The sequence below is a fragment of the Gracilinanus agilis genome, chromosome 4 (genome assembly GCF_016433145.1).
Source record: "Gracilinanus agilis isolate LMUSP501 chromosome 4, AgileGrace, whole genome shotgun sequence".
NCBI classification, from domain to species: domain Eukaryota; kingdom Metazoa; phylum Chordata; class Mammalia; order Didelphimorphia; family Didelphidae; genus Gracilinanus; species Gracilinanus agilis.
The window spans coordinates 368,711,374-368,735,900 of record NC_058133.1 but is presented as its reverse complement, the minus strand read 5'-3'; the positions used below and the strand labels follow the sequence as shown (position 1 = coordinate 368,735,900).

The 24,527-nt window shown below is 34.8% G+C and overlaps 1 protein-coding gene across 1 annotated transcript in view; it reads right to left on the bottom strand.

Annotated features, from left to right (window-relative positions):
- NT5DC1 (5'-nucleotidase domain containing 1) overlaps positions 1-24,527 on the bottom strand; it is a 246,551-nt gene that overhangs the window by 92,752 nt on the left and 129,272 nt on the right. The window contains exons 8-9 of the mRNA XM_044676784.1: positions 7,784-7,958; positions 3,573-3,670 (exon numbers count right to left, since the gene is read on the bottom strand). Coding sequence (XP_044532719.1) covers positions 3,573-3,670; positions 7,784-7,958 — 273 coding nt within the window. The remainder of the gene's footprint in view (positions 1-3,572; positions 3,671-7,783; positions 7,959-24,527) is intronic.

The following is a 24,527-nucleotide window of genomic DNA, read 5'->3' as shown; positions in this document are numbered from 1 at the left end:
GTGAGGTGTTAAATAGCAAATTGTTTTTAAAAGAAGATTCCTCTTTTAAGAGGAATGTATTCAGTTCCTTTATTTTTGGAGAAACCTTCTAGCAAGATAAGAAAATATATAATCAGGCATAACAGATTAACTATCAAATATAAAGACACTTATTAAGAGTCAAAGTTGGCATACTTACAAAAATTTTTTTAAAAGATGCTGAGGTTCACCTACCAAAATTACTTTTTTAAGAAGAAAGACAGGAGTAATATCACTCATTTGATTAAATTTCTATTCTTCATCCTTGTCAAAAAAGTGAATAATCTTTAGAAGAGCATGAACATGCTAAGCTGATATTCTATTATATATTTATATGGAAAAATTAAAAAATAAAATTATACTTCTAGGGGAAATTAGGAGACAATGTCCTTCTTTTGAAATCCATACAATAAAAGGACAATTTGGTGGAACATGTAGATTTATGTATATTTGGTTCCACTAAAGCTGCATGGTGAGTGATTCTTCACCAAGGAGTGAGGATAAATCAGGGTTCCTAGAGTTTATGTCAATGGAGTACAAGTTATTCTAGGGCCTACTAACATGAAAAGATGATGAACATGGTTTGATTACAAATTATATGTCTGTTGTACAGTGGTCCAAACTGTGGTCCACTCTAGTTTATTCTGAAGAGATCTCACTACAAGCTGAAGAATTTTTTTTTACTAAGGAAATCTTGAAGACTGTATGTCTTGAGGGCTTGTGGGCACCAGAACAAGGAAGTAACCATATCATTGAAATTATAGATCCTTGAAGTACTGATGAATTTTTGAAGATGGCTTTTTTCCCAAACTAAGGGTTATTTTGAGAGAAAGAGTTCTTCAGTAATTGATTTCAATAACTTTCCATTGGTTGCCTGTAAGAAATCTTACCATTTACCTAAGATGTTGCCAAATTCAATATCTTTTTATTCTTACTTGCCTATCTTGCAAAGTGGTTTATGGAAAGGAAAGTCTCTAAAAAGGTCACCCCATGACAGACTTTTTTTTTTTTTTTAAATTCTGGCTGTAACAACCCAATCCATGAACCTTCTCTCCTCATAATCCATGCCTCTTGCTAGTACTGATACTACCAAGATCTTCTGTTTTTATTACTCAATCAAGTGGCCACTAGGATGCTTACAAAGATAGACAAATCAATGTATATGCCCCAGCCTAGGATCATCAATAATTCTAAAAATGCAGTATAGCAAACACAGAGACCATCCCTGACTGACCATGATGGGCTCCCAGGTTATTAGCACCAATTTATAATTGAGACAATTTAGGATTTTTTGGTTTGTTTTTGTGTCTATGGAAAACAGAATGGTGATATTCTCTTCAGGGAGCAGAAATAAAAGAAATGAAGTCAACATCTCTTCCCTTGCCTTAATATTATTTCAAAAAGAGTTGGAACAAAAGAGATGGAGAGAAAAATTTTACTTTGTTTACTACCCATACTCTACATTTTTGTGCACTGTCATCCAAGGCCATAAGTATTACTGTCTTTCCTGTGAACTACTGATTTCTTCCTTTCCAATCATTCTTATGCTATACCTACATGAGCAGCTTTAGTAAGCTCCTTCCCTTTCCATCTTCTTCTCATTTTTACTATTAAAACTAAGTTTCTTCAGAATCATATTCTTCCCTATAATCTTGTACTGGCTCTGGAGTTAGAGGACCAGGGTTCAAATCCTGCCTGTGTGATACTGAGAAAGTCCTTTAACTTTCCACTTAGTTGCATTATCTATAATATAATTAGATGATGTTTGAGAGTCCTCCTAACTGCAGACTCACAATCCTATATTCCATCATCTGGGAAGGGGCATGTGTAATTATTCTACAAGGGCAATTGCTATCTTTTTTCACCCAGGTATATATAATTATTAATTAACATGTGCCTGAAAGCTTTATTGAAAAGTAGTTTTTCCACTGTTAAGATACTATCTTCTGCTCTGTTACCAGAAATTGTGCTTTACACAATTCTAAAAGTTTATGCTAAAGAATTGATCATTGTTTTATAGTTCTCTAATGAGTAGAGATTCTCTGAAAGCTAATGTCACAAGTTCATTTATTCCTATGCAATCTTTGGTCAGCTACTGAACAATTGCTCCTCTTAATTCACAATCAACTTAGGAAAACAAAGACAAGTAAAGAGAAGAAATGTTGAGTCAGTTCTGACTTTTTAAAATGGTTTTCAATGGGGGGGCCATTATTACCATGAATAGTAGTCATTTCCTGAATGCCTGGAAATGGCTGTTTTGGGGTGTTATGCTGGGGTTTACTTATGATAGTGCATTAATAAGTATCAAATGGCATTGGTTGGGGATAATCTGGGGCACAGAGTATCTGTACACTTCTCTGTTCTCCTACAAGACCTCAGCCAAAGAACAAACTCTTCAAATTAGGCATCTGCAATGTTTCCAATCTACCTACCAATATCAGAAATCAAAAAACTATTAGCTGTTCACTGATCTCATCCTGATATCTTTTGCATCTTTAAATTTTAATAGGTCTGGAAAGTACTTCCTCCCCATATCTTTTGTGGAGAATCCTATCTTTCTACAAGGTCCACCTCAAAGGGCTGTGGATTTAAAAGCTGAAAAAGACCAACGTGATCAGCTGGTCCAATTTCACTCATTGTACAGATGAGCAAACTAAGGCCTGCTGTTATGGTTAAATGATGGGGTCCAGGCCACGCTCACAGTAAATGACAGAGCTGGGATTCCAATCCAGATCTTTTTGACTCTTAAGTTCGGTGTTATTTCCACTCTCTCTCTCTCTGACTCCTCCATCAACCAGTTAATTAACAGGAAATTTCCTATCATGTGCCATGGAGATTTCCCCAAGCTCCCCAGCTAACAGCGTGCTTTTCCTCCTCCTCCATCCTTGTCCTGATGTCTCTACCACACACTACCTCACATTGCACTAATATCGTATCCTCATTACACCTGTTAGAATGTGAGATCCTCGGATCTGAGATTGTTGTTTTCCATCTTTTTCTTCCCTATGTAGTAGAGGGCCATGTATAGGGATAGAGGGGTTGCTAAATGTAAGTGACTGAACAAGTAGCATTCAAATAAAAAAATCTAAAACTGCCCTTTCTTTTTCTTTCTTTTTTTTTTTTTAAATATTCTTAGAATCAATACTAAGTATTGGTTCCAAGCAGAAGAGCGCTAAGAACTAAGGCAAATGGGGTTAAGTAACTTGCCCAGGATCATACAGCTAGGAAGTGTCTGAGGCCATATTTGAACCCAGGAGTTCTTATCTGTAGGCCTGGCTTTCAGTCTACTGAACTTTCTAGTTGTACCAACTGCCCCATCTTAATAGGAAAAATTATGTGATCCCTACTTAGGCATTTGTTTTTCTCTCCCCTCTAATCTTTATTTTGGTTTCTCATTTTAGGGGCTGTTGTTTCTGTCCTGATAACAGTATTCTATGAATGATTTCTGAATAATAAACTTTGCTGTTACAACTATCTTACTTTGAATTAGATTTAAGGAATTTGGAAGCACAATATAAAAACCAGCAACTCCTATATTAGAAAGAAATACTTACCAATTGTTAGAAATAGTCTCTTATTTGGTTGTTTTGAGAAGAAACCAGGCTTCAGTGCATTTGAAATCACAATATCAAAAATATCTGTAAAATCCTTCCTATATGACAAGGAAAAAAGGAGTGAAATGTCTAGTGAATGTACTGAAGATAACTGGATAAAATCCATAAACCATTAAAAAAAAACTCAGGACTTCTATTATCTATTCAATGTAACATCATTTCTTAAATTTAAGTTAAATGAGGGCAGTTAGTTGGCTCAGTGGATATAGAGCTGGGCCTGGAGATGGGAAGTTCTGGGTTCAAATCTGACCTAGCTGTGTGACTCAGGGCAAGTCACAACTTCCATTGCCTAACCCTTACCAGGCTGCTGCCTTGAAAATGATACTTAAGATCAATTCTAAGATAGAAGGCAAGGGCTTAAAAATTTTAAATCAATTGAGGAGAGAGTGTATATTTATCCATTTTAGGGGGAGAGTGACAGTGGCAACTAAAGGCAAACCAATTATAGCCCACTTGCCAAAAGTACAGTACCATGAATGAAGAAGTATCTTTTTTTCTCTCACTATAAAATTCTATTCAGTGACAACTTTTGGATAACATATAGCACTTCAGCATTTAACAAGCACTCCTCTGACAGCAACCCCTTGAAGTATAATTACTTTTTACACAGAAGAAAATGAGTAAATGGTTTGCCCAAAATTACCCAAGCAGTAAATGATACAATTCCTGCTATGCCAAGGTAGAGTGATGCTCTCCCAGAACTTTAACATGAAGAATACAGTATAATTCAGTATTATTAGGCATCTATTATGGGATAGGTTCTAGGGGAACAAAAGAAAATATTTGCCCTTTAAGAACTTGCATCTACTAAAAATGGGATTAGAGGTTAATGGATAGTGGCATAGGCTTTCAAAAACCAGAAAAAAGAAAAAAAAACAACAAATGGCAACTTAAAAAACCATGGGATGTCTTCAAGTAATCAAATATTAGTCATCATCCCACTATTTATTAGGTGCTTATATCTATGTGAGGCACTTTAAAATACTAATAACTATAGAAGTGCCTCTTTACAGTTAAAATTACGCAAGTTAACCTACTCTTTCTGTTGCTGGTCAGTGATTTTTTTTTTAAACCTTTACCTTCTGTCTTAGAATTGATATTAAGGATCAGCCCCAGGCCTAAGTACAAGATTTTGAGTTTGTAAATATGTGGCTCTTTTTTAGTATTTGGGACATTTTAGAATGAAGATCTAATTATATCAGTCAAAAGACTAAGATAGAATGTTATATTTCTTACCTTCTGAACGGGTGGGAGAGAGTGTGGAGGGAGGGGGTATATTTGGAACTCAAAAAAAAAATGAAATAAATGAATAAAGGACTGCTATCAATACACCATTCTTTGTTTTCTCTTCTTTTTCTTCCTTCCTTTTTTTTTTTTTTTTAAAAAAAAAAAATAAACCCTTACCTTCTGTCTTAGAATTGATAATGATTCCAAGGCAGACTTGCTCAGGGTCACACAACTAGAACATGAGGCTAGATTTAAACCCAGGAACTGATTCTTTATGCACTTAACCACCTAGATATCCCTCTTTCCTTCCTTTCTAGATTTGATTTCATTGTTACTCAATAAATTTTGAGGAATTTCCCCCTGCTGATGCAGATCGAACTAAACGATTTTCTCTGACCACTACTTATATGTTCTATTACATACCTACAAATTCCAATTCCTTTCCTAGAAAAAAAAGTACCATTCTTCTCCTGTCCTGTTTTCTAATTATTCCTCTGCTCTCACTGTTTTTACTATCATTATGCTGATATGCTGGTCTGCTCTTTAAAAAGCAAGTGTATCACACTTGGGGAACTAGTGACAATTGGAGCACATAAAGTCTAGAATATAGAATTACAAAGGGTAAAGAGCATTTCAGAATAGAAAGTTCTGGAATGTCTTATTAAAAGAATGGTATATAAACACATAGAAAGGGAAGCAGAGATCATAAAAAATTTGGTCCTTCCAGATAATCTCATTCCTTCTTTCTGACACGGTTTCAGTACACTTAGAAAAGTATCTGATGAGATATGGAATAGCATGGATTAGATGCTACTAATAGGGTGGAATCAGAAATGGCTGAAAAAGTTAATATCAAGATAGGGGAATTTCTCTAGTGAATTGTCCCCAAGCTTTCCTATGGCCTCATATTGCTCAAAATTTTTGTCTCCAGGCAGGTTGTTGTGGTACCTGCTTATAGTCTCTGCTGCTGGTGAGGCTGAAGTTTGAACCTGGAGGTCTGAGCTGCAGAAGGTTTAAAACTGATCAGGTGTCCACACTATGTCCAGTACCAATGTAGTGTCATAATCAAACTCTGGAAATTGAGAGTCTCACCTTGATTGACAGGTGAAGACAGCTGGAGACATTGGAATGTTCCCAGATGCCTTAAGGACAAGAGGAAAGGCAGTTGGCCAGAGGGTATAAATTTATCTTATCTTGGACATTGATTGACCTCTGGGTCTGACCATGGATCCTCTGTTTCTATCTGAAACCCCCCTAGATATTTAGGCATCTAAACCATCGCTAGATATTTAGGTATCCCAGGCCTGGGGGAGTAGGGGGGGAATGGGAAGTGGGTAGGAGAAGAAGCAGAGGGTGGTATTTCCTGAAGGCTGTAGAATTGGCATAACAACTGGCAGTAAGAAGTTAAGAGAGATCATCAATATCTGCATCTACTAAGAAGATTGTTTACTCTGATTTGGCTGTGGCCAGGCTGAACCAGAGGAGGTGAAGAACAGAAGCTCTAGCATTACTGAACAGCCTATGGTCCTGAGGGATTAGTGTCATAGCTTTAGTGACAGGGTCTCCTATCCCCAATCTGTTCCTGATCATTCCTTTCCCTTATTAACAACATAGATAAAATTTATTAAGTACCTTCCTGGAGTAGTTATTCCATCACCACTCTGGGGAGGGAGCAACGCAGTCAGATGAACGTTATCCAAGGCTAATAGAGCCCAATACTAGTAATCAATCAACCCCAGGTGAGACCTGAAAGGGTTACATATTCACTGACCTTTAGGGATCTTGCCTGGGCTCTGTTATCGAGAAGGGCAGTTATTATAACATCCAGTTGAGTGGCAGGACTTGGGTGTCCCTGCACCAGCCATCAAGGGATCCAAATCACAGCTTCCCAGATTAATAACAACTATAATAACTAGCCTAGTAGTAGTAAAGACACTCCTTCTATTTTTATAACAGTAGTGAGCCCCAAGAACTAGCAGGCCACCAAGCCATCTAAAAGGGAGCAAATCAGCCTGTGTTAGGAAAAGCTTTCTGCTAGCCTGGGAGAGACGGGAAGTATATGTGTGTATGCATGTATGTATTATATATATGTATATATAAAAACACTTGGTCCTGGATTCAAATCTGGCCTCAGACACTTCCTAGCTGTGTGACTCTAGGCAAGTCACTTAACCCCCAATGCCTAGTCCCTACTACTCTTCTGCCTTGGAAGTTATACCTAGTATTGACTCCAAGGTAAAAGTTAAGGGTTTAAAAAAATTGAATATGGATAAATGTAAAATTTTATACTCAGATTTAAATTATCAACTTTTAAAGTACAGATTTGAATGGAAAAGTTTTGGGAACCTGAGTAGATCACTAGCAGTGTGACGTGGCATTCAAAGTGACAGTCAAGCTAGCTAACCTAAGCTTCGGAAAGAGAGAGTGATAATTCAGGCATACTGTACCTTGTCAGGAAAGGTCTAGACTACTGTGTCTAATTCTGGCTGCCACATTCTAGGTAGGACAATGACAGAGCATGACCAGGAGGGAGATAGGAGTAGTGAAGAGGATCATATGAAGTCACAGGAGCACCAATGAGAAGAACTGGGGATGCTTAGAATGAGGAGGAGAAAGACCATGGGGAACATGATCACTACCTTGAATTTTCTGAAGAAACAGCAGAAGGAAGGAGGGTTAGATTTGTTCTACATGGCTTCAGAGAGAAGAACTAGGAGGAGTAAATGAGTGAAAATTACAGAAAGGCAGATTTATGCTTGATATAAGAAACAAAACATAACTATTAGAACTGGAGAAAAATGGCTGTAGGTTTTCAATTGGAGGACACACAATCCCTTGTTGATATTGTTGGATTCCTGCTACTATTTTTTTCAAGTCTGAGATAATATACAAATGAAGGAAGATTTGACATATTCAATACTTACCCAATAGCATACTCACAGAGAAGTCTGCAGTAGTTACTATATGAATTGGTGATTATTAAGAGAATCTTTCCTGCATTCTTCAACTGTCGAAACCACTTTTTTACAGATTCAGGACAAATCTTCAAATATTTTCCTGGATGACATTTAATTGCTGGATAATACATTCCAGAGTTTTCTAAAACAAACAAACAAAAAAGAAAGTTGTAAACTGCAATTAAATTTTTGTGGCTGTTTTTGAAAGCCTAATTATTTTAAATATGTATGAAAGGTTAGATAATTTAAAAATACAGAGAAATGCATCTGAAGTGACATTAAGATGATATTATTAGGATTTCTGATTCCGTATTTTTTTTTGAGATAAGGCGTTTTCCTTTTTTTTTTTTTTTTAACCCTTAACTTCGGTGTATTGTCTCATAGGTGGAAGAATGGTAAGGGTGGACAATGGGGGTCAAGTGACTTGCCCAGGGTCACACAGCTGGGAAGTGTCTGAGGCCGGATTTGAACCTAGGACCTCCCGTCTCTGGGCCTGACTCTCAATCCACTGAGCTACCCAGCTGCCCCAGTTTTCCTTTTTTTTAAAAAAAGTTCTCTCTCTCTTTTTTCCCCCTGCTAATAACTAAGTGCTTCCCAACCATACACACATATTGCTTGCACTCTGATCATCTATCTATTGGGCACCATGTCCAATGATCTTGGACTTTGACCCTAAGACAGTAGCTTCTGTTACATAACCCTTCATCTTATCTTGTCAAAAACCTGATCAATGCCTTCATACTATGCCACCAAGCATTTACCACCCTACTAATAGCTACCACGTTGTCCTATGGAAATTTCTTTGTGCATATAAGAATTATTAAACTTTCCAAAATTTTTTCTCTTGGAAATGGACTTCATAAATGGTAGCTAACTATTTGATTTTTATTGCTGATTTGAACACTTATTGTTGCTAACTTTTCATGTGCATATGTCTGCTTCTTTAGTTAGATTGCAATCTATCAATAAGTATTCATTAAGCATCTACTTAGTGCCAGGCACTTGTGCTAGGTTCTGGGGACAGAAAGATAAAAATGAAAGTTCTTGCCTTCATGGAGCATACAGTCTCCCAGGAAAGTAAAATGTGGGAAGAGGGAAATTTCCAAATGCCTTTATCTATATGAAAACTAACACTGTGTCTTGTTCTAATAGGTCAATACTCTGATTTAGTAACACTGAGCTCCTCATTGTTCCATGTACAAAACATCCCTTTCAGTTCAGCATTTTCTCCACTTTCTTCCATACCTGGAAGGCCCTTTCTCATCTCTATCTCCTAACTCCTTTGTCTTCCTCCAAATCCTAACCAAAATTCCATTTTTTACAGGAAATTTTTCTCAACCCCTCTTAATTCTAGTGCCTTCCCTCTGTTAATTATTTCTTATGAATCCATTATATAGCTTGCTTAGTATGTATTTATTTGCATGTTGTCCCTTCTATTTGATAGTTAGCTCCTTGAGGGCAGAGGCTATCTTTTGCCTCTTTTTTTGTAACACCAACCTAGCACAGTGCCTGGAATATAGTGGATGCTTAATAAATATTGAATGATTGACTGATTTTTATATATAATACTTCCTGGGTAAAACTAATTCTTAGACAGTATAGTTTGGTAGATAGAGAAGCGACTTCTAGAGCAGGAAAACTTGGATTTAAGTCCCATTTCTGATACACACTGGCTTTGTGACCTTGGCCAAGTAAATCATTTGACCTTTTCAAAAGTTCTTTACTCAGAGCTAATGAAGACTAATGAAATCATAGCTCCAGTTTCTATTCCTATTTTTCCTAAGGGATTCCTTTAAACAAGTAGGGGGTATTTGAAGGGAGAAAGGGATAGCTAACTAAATGCTCCCTCAGAAGAGGAGTAACAAGGGCTTAGATCTTATAAAATGATAAAATTGTATTAGCCTGAGAGTACTTTGAAAGGCAACATATGCTTGGATCCCTCCCCTAGCCTTTGTTAAGTCCTCAGTTACAAACTTGAATAACAAAACCAGAATAACAAACCAGAAAAAAAACTTAATAGAAAAGCTAGATTCAACAATTAGTATAACATGTGTGTCAACATGAGATCATCAATAGACAAAAAAAAAAAAAAGTTCCTATTAGCATTGTGTTTTCTGTGGACATCTGTGGTTAATTCTTTGACTCAGTAAATCCCAGACATGATTTAGAGACATGGTATGCCTAAATGTCCAGTACAACATGGTTTTACTTAAAAATAAAGTGGAAATTCTACTTCCTTCCAAGAAAAGTGGTAAGATCAAATAGAAAAGAAGTGACAAGAAGTGTTAGTGCTCAGAAAAATACATAAGGAAAACAATGGTGCATGATATAGTAAAACTATTGTGTTATACTGAAGGGTTCTTGCAAATAATGTCTCCCCAGATCTTCAGAATTACTCTGTAACTTCTCTAGGACAAGTACAGAGTAGAATGGAATATTATAAGAATTAGAGTGGTAAATATTCCAATTAGACTTTTTTTTACCAAGAAGATAGAGTAAGTAGATTATTTATGAGAAAGATGATGTACAAACAATGTGTGGAATGTTTAAGAAAAACTTTATACTCAAGTCTGTAGAGTATCATTACATCACTCTTTGGAGATTCTCATCCTGCCAATGTGAATTTAGTGCCACCTAGTGATTTCTATGAATAAATTTCATGCTGAAAAACCAGAGAATACTATTTTTTAAAAACTTAAATGATATTCATTGGTACTCTTTAATATGCTTGGAAGAAAGGATTTAATTGTACTTGTATAATCACAGATCAATAAGAGTGAGTCTCCAAATGTCACCTACTCCATCCATTTGCCCAGTTTTTCATTATTAATTTGAATATCTTCAAACAGGTTAAAGCAATATTACCAATATTGAGGTGATATATCTCCAGTCTATCTTGTGGTACTACACTCACCTATCTAACGCAAAGCTCTAATCATATTAATCAGTGGCTAAGTCCTGCCATTTCTTACCTTGAAAATATCTGTAACATTTGTTGTCCTAACACTCTTTAACCTCCCACTGCTACCAGCTTAGTTTCAGCCTTCAGTAACTTTCATTTGTTAGCTATTACAATAGTTTTCTATTTTTACTAGTTTGCCCCTTCATCCTTTATCCTTTGTCTCACAATTATATGAAAAAGACTCTGGGTTCTGAAAGACTACACCAGAGGAGTACAAATTCTGATAGGTTCTGACAAGAAAAAGGTAGGTTTTATAGCAATATTTCACTATAATTTTGGGTGATAAGCATAATAGTATAATCCTTTTATGTATATCTTATGCTATACTATGTTACCCTATTACTGATTTTTATAGATCAGTTTAGGAAGGGATCTTATCCAACTCATTCCTGAATGAGAAAGAAGAGAGGGTTAAAAATGGAATCAGGAGGTGGAGTAGTATGAATAATACTGGGGGAAAAACACTCAGTTTCATTATCTTCAGGAAGCACTGAACTGACAAAAACAGATCAGGTCAGAGTCTGCAATATCACTTAATCTGTTAACTTTTAAAATTTTTTTTTTTTTGCTAAACAAAATTTTTATTTATGTCTTGTTCTGACAATTTTCAAAGTTCAGATAAGAAAAGTAATGAGATTCCAGAGTGGATGGTTTTTAAATCTCAACAATTAGCTTGTCTTCTCTAAGTGTTAGGTAGCATGAAACCAAGGAAGTGAAAGCTGAAAACAGGATCTTGTTTCATGTTTCATATTCACATTAAAAAAAATCAAAAAACAGTTCACAGATGTCAAAATGGATTTATAATTTAAGGACCTCTAGTGGTAAAAAGTTGACACACCTTGGATATAGATTTGTTTTTAGTTTAACAGGCAAATGTGCCACATCACTACTTCATCAAAACTGACAAAGTAAGTTTTTTTTAAATTACCTAATATTATATGCTTGATTTGTGATTATTTTCAAAGTGTCTGTCCAAAGAACAGCCAAAATATTATAGATAATGAGATAATTACAACACTACTTGCAGTCACTAGTTAAAGATTGGATAAATATATTAGTAATAGTTAATAAATATATATAATTTAATAAATAAAACATTAATTAGTAAACCACAGCTTTAGGGAAAATTTCCAAATAAAATAATGTTGCATGCTGAAAAACAAATAGAATGTCTATCTTGAAGAGAATTAAATGTCCTTGTTGTTTGAGTTAGAATTAGACATTTAATTTTTAGTATTTTGATGTGATGGTTACTATTTAAACTTAAGCTACTCAGTAGGAGGTTTTTGAGTTGAATCCTCATCTATACAATTTTCCTTTATGCTGGTCCTTTATAAAAATGTACTAAATGTCTTTTGTCAATACCCTTTGAGAAAACCCAGATTAATGCTCTTCCTTTAAATATTTGGGAGAGGACAACATTTAATGGTAATCAGAAAACAAAATACTTTCGCATTTTGATGGGCTCATAATTTAGTTAGTATGGATAATCTCTCCATTTAGATGTATCATTTCCTTTGCATATCATCTCATCCCATATATTCCTTTGGATCTTTTAATATTTTATGGATCACAGTGCCGTATTTGTGCGATCCCTTACTCTCATTATATAACTGTTCTACTTCATCTTCTGGCCATTCATACTGTGAACGACATCTCACTCTATTTCTGGTATGCAACTTACCATTGGTCTTATGCTACCATACCAGTTTGTTGACACATGGTTTTCAACTTGAGATTTTGCCTCTTCAAATATGATAGTATTCCATGACTCACAGCAATATAGTATCACTAGGAAAATATTGGTCCTAAGAAAGGCTTTTGTAGAAAGCAATCTTGTTGGCCTTACTGTAAGTACTACAGAATTGTGAATTGCCACTAGGTTATCTTCCTTCACATTCTTTTCATTCATTTCCTTAATATTCTTGACCTGTTGTTCTTTCAGACGAATTTTGTTATTTTTTTAATACCTCATTAAAGTAATTTTTGGTAGTTTGATTGGCATGGCACAATAAATATATAAATAAATTTAAACATTTAGGTAGACTGTCATTTTTAATATACCAGCTCAACCAACCTCTGAGTAATTAATATTTCTCCAATTATTTTAAAGCTTTATTCATGTGAAGTGTTTGCCATTGTGTTCATATAGTTCCTGAGTTTGTCTTAGCAAGTAGACTTCCATTGGCTGCAGCTATTTTAAATATAATTTCTCTTTCTGACTCTTCCTGCTGGGATTTGTTGGTAATATAGAGAAATGCTGAGGATTAATGTGGGTTCATTTCATATCCTGCTACTTTATTGGAAGCTGTTAATTATTTTAACTAGTTTTTCAGTTGATTATCTAAGTATAGTATCATATCATCTGCAAAGAGCAATAATTTAGTTTCCTTACTGTGTTCTAATTCCTTCAAAAATTTTTCCCCTCTTATTGCTCTAGCTAGCATTTCTAGTATAATACTGAATAAAAGTGGTGATAACAGGTATCCTTATTTGACCCCTGATCTTATTGAGAAGTCTTCTAGTTTATCTCTGTTACTGATAATGTCTACTGAGGTTTTAGACAGATACTTCTTAGCATTTTAAGGAAAGCTCCATTTGTTCTATACTCTCTCCTGTTTTTAATGGGAATTAGTGTTGTACTTTGTTAAAAGCTTTTTCTACATCTATTGAGATAGTCATCAGTTGTGTGATTATGAAAAATGTGGTCTTCAATAGAAAATTTCCTATGAAGGCTTGTATAATTAATCCTTATATTTCTATTGATGTCACTTTCAATTCATGTCCAAACTATTCTTACAAAGATTTCACAGAAATGAAATATTTGGCAGATGGGTCGATAGTTGATGAATGAATATATTCTTGGTTTGACTTTTTGATGAAAGTATAATCTGTGATATTTTTCTCTTCTTTTGGATATATTCTTTTCTCTTTGAGACCTTGAAAATTTGTTTCTGAATTCCTTTATAACTGTGTTGCTTCCAGCATATTATTTAAGTATCTGATCAGGTACAGTTATACCTTCCTCTTAAATTGCCACTATCCCTGCTACTTTCTCCTCATGTTGTGAAGGTATTGAATTCTAGTAACATTTAAAAAAATGTTAGTTTGTGAAGGATGTATTCCATTCACTTCACATGTTGGTTGTCCTTTTACTTTGATTGAGAAATACTCTTAAGATGGTTTGGCTTAGCTACGGGTCTCATATTAACCTCTAAGGCACTCATTTTCTCCTCAACTGCTTTTTCCCCATTTTTGTTAGGGAATACAGCCCATAATCTGTTTGCCTCCTCCTACTGTTTTGTAAATAAGCTTATCTTCTATAAAAATTTGTTGCCCTTAGGTTTTTGTTCACTTTCCAAAGATAGTCAAGAGTTAACCAGCCAAAGCAATTTGGCCTTCCTTGTTGTGGTAATTGTTTCATTCTAGTTAAAGTACTCTAGGTTACAGTGATAATCAAAGGTAGAGTCAACATCTTTATTTTCCTACATTCCCCTTTTTTGGCTCAAAAGTTTATTTAAACAGGTTGGATGGGAACTGATGTAATCACATATAGAAACATCTTATTTTTGTCTTTCCCAATAATTTGTGTATTGATCTTTAAATCTAAACTAATGAATCATAGATCTGATTGCAAGTAGATCATTGTCTTTGAAATGATTATGTTAATGACCAGTTATTTCCAACTTATGATAAAATCCATTTCAGTTTTTTTTTTTTGGTAGTGTCATTTGCTTTTTGTTATGTTTAGCATATTCTGGCTTTCTTCTAGAAGGAAAGATTCAGAGTATATAAAGGTGAAGCTTCTATGAAGTCTTGAGGCTCTTTTATTTCTAAATCTCAAGTCCTGCTTTACAAATGATTTTTCACTGTACATTTTTGCATTTAAGTTACAGAAATATTAAGGTATGTATTTATTAGGTTTGGAGAATCCTATGCTCTTCATAGAATCTTGTTACTTTTTTATGCTCTACAATAGATGTTGGTGCATAAATCACTGTTACCTTCATAGCAATCTGTTTGCACTCATCATGAGCTCTGTAAGGCAAGAGGACCAGCTGCCCTATGAATCTGTTTCTTACTGCCTTTGCGTACAAGATGAAATCAACTCTGCCAACTTTTTTATTTGTCTCTTCAAGGAGAACTTGTGAACCACCATGTTATTTGACTAGTCCTTAGGTATTCTTGTTTCATTCATAATGGGAATCAATATTGATTTGATTAGGCTCTGGAATTAATTTATCTATTTGATAATCTTTGAAGATCACAAATTAAAAGTATGAAAGCTTAAAATTAATAGTTATAGACAGCTTAAAACTGTTGTGATTTTTTTTAGCACTCTTTTCCTTCCCTTTTCACCATCATTCCAAAATGGAAGGAGGTTGCACAGAACAAAGCATAATTTTGTATTTTTATCTGTTTCATGAGTTGTCATAGGCAAATAACTAATCATTTTCTAGAATGATTGGGGAAAAAACCCTTCATTTATTAACAATGAGAAAACAAAATGTTACAAAATAATTTGACATATTTACAAACTAGCAATTTAAGAAGAACTATCTCCATAAAAATGCCCAAACAACTAAAATGCAAGTATATTTAAATCTAATTTATATATTTATTTATCTTAACATATTGAACTAAAGTCAAAGTTCCTGTAGGAAGAGACAAAGCCTTACCATTTTTTGTATAAAAAGTCATAAGTATGGTGATTTGCACATATTAGGTCTTCAATAAATGAGTGCTACAGATGATAATGTTAAAACTGCTAGTAAATTTATTAAAGTTTTGCTGTTACCACTTCAGTATATGTAATGCCTCACTATAATTAACATTCTAAAATCAATATTCAAGATTAAGGAAAAAATATTGAGTGAAATCTGAGGAAAGTTCTTTAGGTAGTTTGAAACTGGTGTAAAGATGAGCTAAAGGAAAGAATTCCATAAACATGGCAATGCTCTTTATTTTTATTTTATTCTATTTTATTGGCTTCTGAACCAGCCAGTTTTATGCAAATCATCTTCATTAATTTTAATAATAGTCTTCCTTACTAAGAAAATACATTTAAATTTAAGGCACCTAAATAAAAAAGTGAATCCTCAAGCTAAATCCTAGGCAGTGAGGTGGTCCAGTGGATAGTGCACTGGATCTGAAATCAGGAAGACTTAAAGTTCTAATATAACCTCAGAAACTTATTAGCTATGGGATCTTGGGTAAGTTACTTAACCTTTGTTTGCCTTAGTTTTCTCTACTGCATAATAGGGATTATAATAGCACCTATCTCACAGCATTATTATGAGGATAAAATGAGATAGTATTTGTAAAGCACTTTGCAAACCTTAAAAAACTAGAGAAAGCTAGTTGTTGTTATCATGGGTATTATCATCACCATGCTGTTAGCATCTAAAATGATAGATTTAGACTAGATGGCCTCTAAGGCCTCTACCAGCTCTTACTACCATGAACTTGGGTATTGATTCTGAGACTTAGAGACAGGCCCGGCATGACCACATCAAAGAAGGCCCTGTGTTCTATAAGCAAAGCAGGTTTGTAGGAGCTCAAAAGAAAAGTGAGAGGCACAATTTTAGAAACATCTCCACTCCCAATGTTCATACAGGCTACTGGGCCCATCCAGTACCAACTCTTCTTGAGCACATCAATCTGACAAACCTCAGGCAGACATATAGTACCCCAGCATGGGGATGGCCTCTGCTCTCCTGCAAGTAATAAGAATAACAACGGATCCTGTTTACATCAATAAACTTGCTGCACTTCATTTCAAACTCAGACTTTCAGAATGCAAAAGACATCAAGTGCTTCCTAGCTATATTACCCTGGGCAAATTACTTAATCCACATTGCATACACTTTGTTACTTAGAAACCTAGCATTGATATTAAGACAGAAGGTAAGGGTTTAAAAATGCCACACCAGCATCATTTAAAGGAACTGGAGAAGAAATGATTTTGCTGTCTTTGGCTTAAAAACAATAATAGGATCATATAATTAGGATATAAGGGGATTTCAGTGGATAAAGGATCATAGAATTTTTTATCTAGATTTAGAAAGGACCTAAGAGTTCATTTATGACTATGCTGAAGCCCAGCACTAAATGGCTTGCTCAAAGTCACAAAGCAAGTATACAGTAGAGCTAGGAAAGCCAGATGCATTGACTCTAAGTTCACTGTTCTTGCCCCTGTATCATGGTGCCTCCAATATTAATTCCAAACTTCATTGTAGAGATCCTGAAAATGAGGCTCTGACAAATTAGAGATTCAGAATTTCACAAAGAGTAGGTCATATAATCAGGACTTAAATTCAGGTTCTCCGACTCCAAAACCAGTGCCCTTTGCTCAACACCACACACTGCTTACTAATAAGAATTAATATCATGTAACACTTTAAAGTTTGTAAAATACTTTAGATATATTCTCTCATTTGAATCTCCAAAAACAAAACAAAACATGTGAATTGGGCAATAAAGGTATTATTATCTCCATTTGGAAGATTTAGAAAACTGAGATCTCAAAAGTTGCTCATGGTCATACAACTAATAAGTGTTAGTGGCTTTCAATTTGGGTCTTCCTTATACCAAGCCTGACATGATCTTTAAATTCCATTTCCCTGCAGGCACTGCCTGAACCTTGGTGTAAAGCACTCCAGGCTGCATAGGAGTCAGCAGTAGAAAGGGAGATGGGAAGTTACTCTTCCTCATTTTAGAGGGAAAGGATAATTCCCAGAGACAAAAGAAAGAGAAGGCTAGTTCCTGTATTTGTATACAAGAAAAAAAGTGAGCAAACACTACACTACTCTTTTTTTTAACCTCTTAGTCACTTGAAACATGATCAATAAAGACAGAAACAATGAAAGTAGCAGGGAGTGAAATGATATGAAATGAATCTTTTATCTCCTCATCCCAATATTTCAACTCCATAGCTTCTGAATTGCCTTTAAAAATACATATTTGGTCTTCAAAGAAATATAGCTTCAAAAATCATCTTTTATCACAAGGGTGCACTGTTTCCTAAATTATTTTCCTCAAAATTCTTTTCTTTAAGGAAATAACTTTCAAATGATCTTGCCTTGTGTAACAAAGCAAGAAATATTCAGAACTACAGCTGAATTGCACAGATTCTCAGAGTTGGAATGGACTCCAGAGGTTATCTATACAACTCCTATCTGAAAAGACTTCTATCTCATCCTCCACAAGTGTCCATCCACTCTCCATTTAAAAAATTCTAGACTAAAAAAAAAATTAAACAAAAATAAATAAATAAAAACTTCTAGACTGAAGGAAGTCATTACCTTTAAAAAAATTATATACACACATATTTCCAGATGGCATTTAGATAGAATTTTAATAATACTTTTAAAGACATTTTACAATCCATGAATTCTTTCTCCCACTTAACCCTTCCTCCTCCCCATGAGAGCAAGTGATAGGATATAGATTGTGTGTGCTATCATGCAATATATAATTTGATATTTCTCATGTTGTGAAAGAAGATACATATTGTTTATACCAAAGAAAATTTATAAAGAAAATAAAGTGAAGAATGGTATGCTTCATTCTGTACTCAGACTCCATCAGTTCCTTCTATGACAATGGATAGCCTTTCTCATCACAAGTCCCTTAGAGTTGTCCTGAATCTTAGTGTTGATGATAGTCATTTAGTCAATCATTGCATATTATTGCTTTCATGTGGACAGTGTTCTGGTTCTGTTCACTCTACTTTGCATTACTTTGTATAATCTTTCCAGGTTTTTTTGTGATAATTTTGTTCATCATTTCTTAAGTCACAAGGGTATTCTATTACCACAATATACTATAACTTGTTCAGCCACTCCCCAATTGATGGATCCTTCATTTTCCAGTTCTTTGTCACCATAAAAAAAGAGCTGCTATAAATATTTTTTTATAAGTAAGTCCTTTCCCCTCTATCTTTGGAGCTGCTCATTCTCCTTTTGGATAACTCAGTAAGGAAACTGAGACCTACATAGGTTGTGACTTTTCTTAGGATCGAAGCACAAATCTTCCACTCCTAAATTCAAGGGTTTCCCCCCCCCCCACTATATCATGCTGTCTATAGCTATAGATACAATTAAATGACTATTTAGGAGGTGTTAATTCCTTGACACAAGTGTGAATTATTTAAAGTAGACTTAATATAAAGTATAAAAATTTTAATGAACTGATAAAGGAAAAATTCAATAAACATAGAGGAAATAAAAAGTTTTGCTAGATTTTAAAATTGTAATAGATTAAAGCTATCAGCGCTAAGGCTTTTATGATACCCTATCTTTATCAAGCATCTTCAAGAGACTGCTTACCACTGGAAACAAATCCTAGCATAAATATCATGGCCCTGAAAGAACATTGGTAGAACACTGTAATAAAAAAGTTAGTTGTTTGTTTCTATAAAATTTTGGAAGTTAAGCAAATTTTGCAATTTCCTAAAGGCATTCTGGCTCTATATTTTCCTTCTGTATAATTCTGTATAATTCCAATGTATAAATACATTGGCCATTTCTGTCTGTTATTAATGAGAAAGAGAAGTAATGATTTCAAAGAGCCAGTAAGTCTTAATTGTGAACAGATTGTCAATCAGTAAACACTTATTAAGTGCCTAAGTGCTGGGGCTACAAAATGAGGGAAAAAAATAGTTCCTTTCCTAAAGGAGCTTACAATTTAATGGGTCATGTCATCTTAGCCTTCACTCCTTTTTTTTTAATCTTTAATTATTAAACATTTATTAATATTCATTTTTAACCTGTTTACATATTTTATGCTCCTACTTTCCCCTTCACCCCCTGCTTTCCCCCCACCCATGGCCAACGCACATTTCCACTGGTTGTAACATGTGTCCTTGTTCAGGGCCTATTTCCATATTGTTGTTAGTTGGATTGGTGTGGTAGTTTCAAGTCCACATCCCCAATCATGTCCACCCCGACCCATGTGTTCAAGCAATTGTTTATCTTATATGTTTCCTCTCCTGCAGTCATTCCTCTGAATGTGGGTAGCATCTTTACCATAAATCCCGCAGAGCCGTCTTGTGTCATTGCATTGCTGCTGGTACAGGAGCCCATTACATTCAATTTTACCACAGTATATCAGTCTCTGTGTACAATGTTCTTCTGGCTCTTCTCCTTTTGCTCTGCATCACTTCCTGGAGGTCTTTCCAGTTCACATGGAATTCCTCCAGTTTATTATTCCTTTTAGCACAATAGTATTCCATCACCCGCATATACCACAATAAGTTCAGCCATTCCCCAATTGAAGGACATACCCTCCTTTTCCAGTTCTTTGCCACCACGAAAAGCGCAGCTATAAATATTTTCCTACAAGTCTATTTATCTATGATCTCTTTGGGGTACAAACCCAGCAATGGTATGGCTGGATCAAAGGGCAGGCAGTCTTTTATAGCCCTTTGAGCATAGTTCCAAATTGCCAGCCAGAATGGTTGGATCCGTTTACAACTCCACCAGCAATGCATTAATGTCCCGATTTTGCCACATCCCCTCCAACATTCATTACTCTCCCCTTCTTTCATTTTAGCCAATCTGCTAGGTGTGAGGTGATACCTCAGAGTTGTTTTGATTTGCATTTCTCTAATTATTAGAGATTTGGAACACTTTCTCATGTGCTTATTGATACTTCTGATTTCTTTACCTGAAAATTGCCTATTCGTGTCTCTTGCCCATTTATCAATTGGGGAATGGCTTGATTTTTTATACAATTACTTTAACTCCTTGTATATTTGAGTGATTAGACCCCTGTCAGAGTTTTTTGTTATAAAGATTTTTTCCCAATTTGTTGTTTCCCTTGTGATTTTGACTACATTGTTTTTGTTTGTACAAAAGCTTTTTAGTTTAATATAATCAAAACCATTTAATTTACATTTTGTAATTTTCTCTAACTCTTGCTTGGTTTTAAAATCTTTCCTTTCCCAGAGATCTGACAGGTATACTATTTTGTGTTCACTTAACTTATTTATAGTTTCCCTCTTTATATTCAAGTCATTCATCCATTCTGAGTTTATCTTGGTGTAGGGTGTGAGATGTTGATCTAAACCTAATCTCTCCCATATTGTTTTCCAAATTTCCCAGCAGTTTTTGTCAAATAGTGGATTCATGTCCCAAAAGTTGGGCTCTTTGGGTTTATCATACACTGTCTTGCTGACATCATTAACCCCGAGTCTATTTCACTGATCCTTCTCTCTGTCTCTTAGCCAGTACCATATTGTTTTAATGACTGCTGCTTTATAGTATAGTTTAATATCTGGTACTGCTAGGCCCCCTTCCTTCACATTTTTTTTTCATTATTTCCCTTGATATTCTTGATCTTTTGTTATTCCAAATGAAATTTGTTATAGTTTTTTCTAATTCAGTAAAGAAGTTTTTTGGTAATTTGATAGGTATGGCGCTAATAAATAGGTAAATTAATTTGGGTAGGATGTTCATTTTTATTATGTTAGCTCATCCTACCCATGAGCAATTAACGTTTTTCCAATTGTTGAGGTCCAGTTTTATTTGTTTGGAAAGTGTTTTGTAGTTGTTTTCGTATAATAGCTGAGTTTGTTTTGTTAGATCGATTCCCAAGTATTTTATATTGTCTAGGGTAATTTTAAATGGTGTTTCTCTTTCTACCTCTTGCTGCTCTAATGTGTTGGAAATGTATAGAAATGCTGATGATTTATGTGCATTTATTTTGTATCCTGCCACTTTGCTAAAGTTGTTGATTATTTCTACCAGTCTCTTAGTTGATTCTCTAGGATTTTTTTAAGCAGACCATCATATCATCTGCAGAGAGTGACAGCTTAGTCTCCTCATTGCCTATTTTGATACCTTCAATTTCTTTTTCTTCTCTAATTGCTATTGCTAGTGTTCCTAGTACTATGTTGAATAACAGAGGTGATAATGGGCATCCTTTTTTCACTCCTGATCTTATTGGGAAGGCTTCTAATTTATCCCCATTGCATATAATGCTTGTTGATGGTTTTAGGTATATATTGTTTATTATTTTTAGAAGCGTCCTTCTATTCCTATACTTTTCAATGTTTTCAATAGGAATGGATGCTGTATTTTGTCAAAGGCTTTTTCAGCATCTATTGAGATAATCATGTGATTTTTGTTTGTTAGACTGTTGATATGGTCAATTATGTGGATGGTTTTCCTAATGTTGAACCATCCTTGCATTCCTGGTATAAATCCCACCTGATCATGGTGGATGATCTTCTTAATTACTTGCTGGAGTCTCTTTGCTAGTATTCTATTTAAGATTTTTGCATCTATGTTCATTAGGGAGATTGGTCTATAGTTTTCTTTCTCTGTTTTTGGTCTACCTGGCTTTGGGATCAGTACCATGTTTGTGTCATAAAAGGAATTTGGTAGGACTCCTTCTTTGATTATCATATCAAATAATTTGTATAGTATTGGGATTAGTTGCTCTTTGAATGTCTGATAGAATTTCCTTGTGAATCTATCAGGTCCTGGTGATTTTTTCTTAGGGAGTTCTTTAATGGCTTGTTCAATTTCTATTTCTGATATGGGATTATTTAGGTATTCTATTTCTTCTGCTGTTAATCTAGGCAATTTATATTTTTGTAAATATTCATCCATATCTCCTAAATTGTTATATTTGTTGCCATATAATTGGGCGAAATAGTTCTTAATGATTGCCTTAATTTCCCCTTCATTAGAGGTGAGGTCTCCCTTTTCATCTCTAATACTGTCAATTTGGTTTTCTTCTTTCCTTTTTCTTATTAGATTAACCAGTACTTTGTCTATTTTATCTGTTTTTTTCAAAATACCAGCTTCTAGTCCTATTTATTAATTCAATAGTTCTTTTACTTTTGATTTTATTAATTTCTCCCTTATTTTTTAGTATTTCTAATTTAGTTTTTATCTGGGGTTTTTTAATTTGCTCGCTTTCTAATTTTTTGAGTTGTATACCCAATTCATTAATCTCTGCCCTCCCTAATTTGTTAATATATGCACTCAAGGATATAAATTTCCCCCTGAGTATTGCCTTGGCTGCATCCCACAGAGTTTGGTAGGATGTCTCATCATTGTCATTCTCTTCAATGAAATTATTGATTGTTTCTATGATTTCTTCTTTGACAATTTGGTTTTGGAGAATCATATTGTTTAATTTCCAATTGGTTTTTGATTTGCCTGTCCAGGTGCCCTTACTGATTATTATTTTTATCTCATGATCTGAGAAGGTTACATTTATTATATCTGCTCTTTTGCATTTGTTTGCCATGATTCTATGCCCTATTACATGGTCAATCTTTGTAAATGTACCATGTGCAGCTGAAAAGAAGGTGTATTCCTTTTTGTCCCTATTTATTTTTCTCCACATATCAATTAAATCTAATTTTTCTAGGACTTCATTCATCTCTCTTACCTCTTTCTTATTTATTTTTTGGTTTGATTTATCTAGATCTGAAAGAGGAATATTTAGATCTCCCACTATTATGGTTTTACCATTTATTTCCTTCTTGAGCTCTGCCAGTTTCTTCTTTATGAATTTGGATGCTGTACCACTTGGTGCATATATATTGAGCAGTGTTATTTCCTCATTGTTTATACTGCCTTTAATCAGGATGTAATGACCTTCCCTGTCTTTTTTAATCATATCTATTTTTACTTTGGCTTTGTCAGATATCATGATAGCCACTCCTGCCTTCTTTTTCTCATTTGATTCCCAAAAGATTTTGCTCATACCCTTAACCTTGAACTTGTGTGTGTCTACCCACCTCATATGTGTTTCTTGTAGACAACCTATGGTAGGATTTTGGTTTCTCATCCACTCTGCTATTTGCTTCCATTTTATGATCGAGTTCATTCCATTCACATTCAGAGTTACAATTGTTAGTTGTGTATTCACTGACATTTTTGTATCCTCCCCTAGACCCACTCCTTCTTATTACACTATTTTCTTTTACACCAGTGGTTTGCTTTGAGCCAGTATCCCTTATCCCCTCCCTTGATTGACTTCCCTTTCTTCCCCCTCCCTTGTTATTCTCCTCTTTTTGTTTTTTAAAGACCAAATGAATTCCCTCCCTCTTCTTCTCCCCTCCCTTTTTTGGCCTCCCCACTCCCCTGCTCCCTTTGGTTTATCCCTTCTGACTTTCTCAGTAGGGTTAGATAGAGTTTTTTATCCGGATGGATAATAAAGCTACTCTTCCTTCTCCGGGTTGATTACACTGAGAGTAAGGTTTGATTATGCTCTCTTCCTCTCCTTCTTATGGTAGTATTTATCCAATCCCCTTCCCATGACCTCTTTGTGTGTAATAGAATATCTTATTTTTCTTATTTACTCAGATTTTTCTTGGTGTCCCCTACTATTCCCCCCTCTCTTTCGCACCCCCATGTCATCTTAGACCATTTAGTATCCTGTCCTCTCCCTATGAATTATTCTTCTGGTTGCTATAATAGTGAATATTATATAATGTATAGAGTTCACTACAATTATACATAGCATTTCTCCACCTAGTAATACAGATAATTAGATCTTATTTATGCCCTTAAAGTGTCATGCTTAAAAGATTATGAGTTTTCTTTCTTTTCCCTCTGTTTCTTATTTACCTTTTCATCTTTCTCTTGATTTTTGTGGTTGAGTGTCAAACTTTCCAATTAGTCCTGGTCTCTTTTGTGCAAAAACTTGGAATTCTTCAATTTTGTTGAATGCCCATACTTTCCCCTGAAAGTATATGGTTAGTTTCGATGGGCAGTTGATTCGTGG